The sequence below is a fragment of the Anopheles bellator genome, chromosome X, assembly GCF_943735745.2.
Source record: "Anopheles bellator chromosome X, idAnoBellAS_SP24_06.2, whole genome shotgun sequence".
Lineage (NCBI taxonomy): Eukaryota > Metazoa > Arthropoda > Insecta > Diptera > Culicidae > Anopheles > Anopheles bellator.
In genome coordinates, this window is record NC_071287.1 from 11127368 (window position 1) to 11132208 (window position 4841).

The 4841-nt window shown below is 59.5% G+C and overlaps 1 protein-coding gene across 1 annotated transcript in view; it reads right to left on the reverse strand.

Moving 5' to 3' along the window:
• The window catches only part of LOC131213743 (myelin transcription factor 1-like), a 6961-nt gene extending 2382 nt beyond the window's left edge, over positions 1–4579 (reverse strand). The window contains exons 1-8 of the mRNA XM_058207859.1: positions 4123–4579; positions 3741–3813; positions 3619–3659; positions 3333–3521; positions 3155–3239; positions 1689–3055; positions 378–591; positions 54–260 (exon numbers count right to left, since the gene is read on the reverse strand). Coding sequence (XP_058063842.1) covers positions 54–260; positions 378–591; positions 1689–3055; positions 3155–3239; positions 3333–3521; positions 3619–3659; positions 3741–3813; positions 4123–4579 — 2633 coding nt within the window. The remainder of the gene's footprint in view (positions 1–53; positions 261–377; positions 592–1688; positions 3056–3154; positions 3240–3332; positions 3522–3618; positions 3660–3740; positions 3814–4122) is intronic.
• Between the last annotated feature and the right edge of the window lie 262 nt (positions 4580–4841).

A 4841-nucleotide genomic window follows, 5' to 3' on the forward strand; every position in this document is an offset into this window, starting at 1 on the left:
GTGTACGGATAACGCTGGGTCGTGGATCGTGGACCAACTCCAGCTCACCATACCTGAGCGGTTCCGACTCTTGGCCATCGCGTGGTTTGTTCTTCGGCTTCGTAGCTCGCGGACACCCGGACAGGCTACGGTGGGACGAGTAGTTGCCGGTGGCGTGTCCCGATCCGTCGCACCCGGGCGTCGGGCACTTCAGTTCCTGGGTGTTGGCGTGGTGTTGGTGGTGGTGGTACTGCCTATCGGTACGCGCCAATCCAGTGAGGCTAGAACCAAATCGAGAGCAGGCCACACCCGGCCACGTAGAAGCCGCCCGAGCTGAGTTAGTAAGGGGCGCGCGCTAAGGTGCGAGGTCCTTTGCAGGGCGTTCGTCCACTACTTACCCGTCCTTCAAGAGCTTGTCGTGGGACGACGGAATGTGGGATGGTGGCGGCATGGCGTAGCAGGCACCACCCGTTGGCGTATACCCTGTCGGGACGGTAACACCGTACCGGCCAAGCGAGGCACCGAACGGTGGGCACGCCTGGTAGTTTGTGCCGTAACCGGGGTAACCGTTCGCGTACTCCACCATACCGTACCCAGGATGCGGACTGTACCCTGGAAGATAGAGTACCGGAGGCATCGGACATCAGCGCCAATGACGGATATGGGGGACGGATTTCTAGTAGGTTCCGGGTCTGGAGGTATGCAACCGCATTGTGTCAACCGATGGCAACACTGCAATGTTTTGACATAATGCCTGGTCCACATGCTACGATTACGATTTGATATCTGCGTAACTGACGTCTCTCGGAGACTTCGTTAATGTCACTGACGCAGATCTACAAATCTGAACAAACGAGTCGACGTTCGCGAAAGTGTTTAACTGAATTTATAAAAATTTACGAAAGTCGGCCAAGTCTTTGGCAACTAAAAAATAAAAAATATAGTGATCGCAATAAAAAGGCGGAGGCATACGATGCCATTTAAAAGCTATGTCCTCGACCACTGTAACCTCTTCGCACGTTCTTTTTTCGCTTTTTAACCGAAAAGTACAATGCTAAGACAAACCAACACAGTGTTGCTTCCATGGCTGTTTCCAACATGTCCAACCGACAAACTTGCACTTGTTTGAATATGTTCACAAATTGATGCTCGTTTGTTCAGATTTGTAGATCTGCGTCAGTGACATTAATGACGTCTCCGAGAAACGTCAGTTACGCAGATATCGGTATCGTATCGTAGCGTCTGGACCGCTCATAAGGCAAATGATATTTCATATCGGAAAAGAAATTTGTTTGCAACTTATTTTTGGAGTGGTTACACCATGTCGACTTTTGTGCCTGCAAATAACGATTTACGGACACCATTTTTTTCTGCTACCTGCTGAAAAAAAAACACCGCTACCGAATCGCATCAGTTCGCTTGTCGCAGCTGACAGTAATCATGCTGTTGGAAGACCACGATGCAGTTAGTGGTTCAAACACTTTAAACATGGTGATTTTGACTTCACAAACGGAGAGGCCATCGGAGGTCTTCAAAAACGTTCCGGTTCAGGACGCTGAACTACAAGAGCTATTGGACGACACGCAAATGCTACCACAACTCGCGGATCAGCTACGTGTGTCTCCCATACGCCATGTGCCCTACGAGACTCGGAGCCCCTTCGATGCCTCCGAGGAAGTCGAAAGGATTGGATTGGACCAATTGCTTACCACTGTGCTGATCCCGGTAGCCCTCCAAGTAGTGGGAGGCGGCACTGTCGGGCGTGGACTCGCGGCTGTAGCCGGGCTGGGCGGCCGCTCCCGGTGGTCCCATGAAGCCGAAGCCGAGCCCGCCGGACCTGCCCGCCCCGGCCGACGTGGGTCCGCTGAAGTCGACGGGTTCGGCCGGTGGCGAGCGGACGTTGGTCGCCGCCGCCGGCTCCGCCGTTTCCGCCTGGTGTGATGTGCTGTACTGGGCCGGACTGCCGGACGCGTGGGGCATGCGGTTGACGCTCAGGTCCAGCGTGTGTCCCTGGGGGCTCGCCGTGTGCGGGCTGTTGGCGGTGACGTGGTTCGGGCTGGTGGCCGGCTTGGGGCTCGCCCGGGACGAGCTCGCCCGGGGCTCGCCGGCTCGGCTCGGCTGGTTCTCCGTGGTGGACGACGACGACGACGACGACGACGAGGACACTCCGAGGTCGGTCGGCGAGGAGGCGTGCGGTTCCGTGTGCGCGGACGACCTTTCGCCCTCACCGGACCGGGATGGCGATCCAAGATGGCCGCCCTCGCTGGGTGTTGCCACCTTGACGCTCAGGTTGATGGCGGAGAAGCCCGAGCTGTGCGGGTTGGTGTTGGTGTTGTTGGTGGCCGCCGATACGGAGAGGGACGCGGCCGGGCTGACCTGAGCGCCGGAACAGGCGACGCTCGCCGTCGTATCGTGGTAGTGGTAGACGTGCCGCGGGTACTCGTCCGGCAGCTCCATCTTGAGCAGGGCCGGGACCGCGGCCGGGGCCATTAGCAGCGAGCCACCGCCCTGGTTGCCCTGCAGGCCCGGCAGGCTGGAGTAGTCGTCAAGTGGCGCGTACGCTCCGTAGACTGGTGCGGCTTGCCCGGTGGGGCCCTTCTGCCCGCCGTAGCCCGTCGCCCCGTCGTAGCGCTCGAATGCCCCCGGGTCGTAGGACCATCCGCCCGTTCCGGACGGACCCTGTCCGGGTCCGGGTCCGGGTGCGTCGTAGTGCGCCACGCTCGTATACTGGTGGTGGTGGAGGTGGTGATGGTGGTGGTGCGGACGTAGGTCGTCCATCTGGCCGTAGCGGACCAGCTCCTGGTCCCGGCCGTACGCGCTCTCGAGCATCGCGGGGTCACTCACTGGCTGCCGGTGTCCGGCTGCTGCTGTACTGCTGCTGGTCTGCCCGGCCGATCGGCCAGACTCATACGCGGAGAAGAAGGACGACGAGCTGGACGAGAGGCTGGAGTCGCCCTGGAGTTCGCCCTCGTGCTGCTCAGTCTTCACGATCACCGTCGCCTTGCCGCTGAGATCCTCCGCCAATCGCAGACCGTGACCGGACGATGCGGTTACCCTGCTGTTGCTGCTGCTGCTACTGATGGTGGTGGTAGTGCTGGTGGTGGTTGGAGTAGTGTTGATGGTAGTGTGGGTGGTGTTAGTGGCACCACTACTGCCACTGCTGCTGCCGTTGGGCGTCGGTGGTGCGTTGTCTGCTGGTGTGCCAGTTGTTGCCACCAGCGCGGCGGTCCGACAGTCACTGAGTTGCTGATATTTTATAACTGCCGACGCAAATGATGCCCCCGATGAGAACCAGGTAAAGTGGATTGTCAGGATTTACATTAGACCCCCCTCCCCCCACAAGTAGTACGCACCGGCGGTGTGAAGCTTCTGACGAAACAGAAGACCATTCTGGTACTTGAGTTCCCGGGCCGCTGCCTTGCTGGCGGCCGCCTTCGGGCATCCGGAGAGACTGCGGTGCGAGTTGCGGCCGGTGCTGACGTGCCCCCGCCCGTTACAGCCCGGTGTGGGGCATTTCAGAATGGTCTCGTGGAGGGCGAGCACTGCTCGATTGCAGACAGCAGAGGAAGGATGGAAGGAAAGAGCACAAAAACCCTGAAGGCCACGGAAGACACACACTCAAGGCGAAAGGGTACTTACACTCAGACGACACCTTATCGCGCCGCGGGCATCCGGAGAGGCTGGTCAAGCGGAGAGCAGAACGTCAGAGAAACCGAGTACCGAGTTTTGGACGGGCGAGCGGAACGGAGCGGAACACTCACCTGCGGTGATGGGAGTAGAGCCCGGTGACGTGCCCGAGACCAATGCACCCGGGGGTCGGGCACTTGTTTGACTCTGGATGGAAAAGCTCTGGACATTAACATGCACGCTGCACGCCCTGATAACCCCAACTAACCCTGCAGCCCACTGACCCAACATGACCACCGGAACATGGATTCGATACCGCGTAGTGGACGATGCTAATGCGTATCGGCCTATCCTAAATAAACACGGACACGGAGCACACCGTTACAGAAAGCAACAGAAAGCCACATTGCGTTCTGAGCGTGCAGGCCAACAGGTGCCTGGATAGGAAGCCGAAGTGGTCATGATGGGTAGGGAGTACCTGCCGGGAACTACTCCTGTGACAGGAGGCCGTCATACCTTTCAGTCCGGCCGAGTAGCGCTGGTACGTCGACAGCGGGGGAGTCCGTGTGGCGGCACGCTGGAAGCTTGTCGAAGCCGGCGGCAGTCGGCGTGTGCCCGACGTTGCGGACGTTGAACTGACGGCGGTATCTTGAGGTCTGGGGCTGCTGTGGGCGCTGCTCCGAAGGTGCCGCAGCTCGCTGAAGTTGGCTATGCCCTGGGGTTGGCTTTGGCCGCCGCTGCTACTGCTGCGGCTGCTGTTGCTGCTGCTGCTGCTGCTGCTACTACTGACGATGCTGCTGCTGATGAGGGACTGCGGCTGATGCGGAGCGGTGAACGATGGGAAGCGAAAATTGGACGCTGAGGAGGCGACGCGGGACGGCTCTTTCATAACAGGGCCCGCCGCGGCGGGTCCGACTTTGCTCGGCTGCGTGCGCTTGCTGGTGGGTGGGATGCGCAGCAGCGCTGACTCCATAGAGTAACGGAGCGTGCACGAACGATGGCGGAAGACGGTGTGGTCACGGATCACGGCCACGGACGATCGCTGGCGCATAGCAGAGGCCGGTGCCCACACATACGCACGCACACACAGCACGGGCGACCTCTACATTATTTCGCCTGGGTCTGGCTGGCTGGATGGCGGGGTGTCCGGGATTCAGTCCTTAAGCCTGCAACGCAACGCACGTGAGTTGAGTGAGCTAATGTGTAATGGTAAAGCGTCAGAGCCGGAGGGTCAG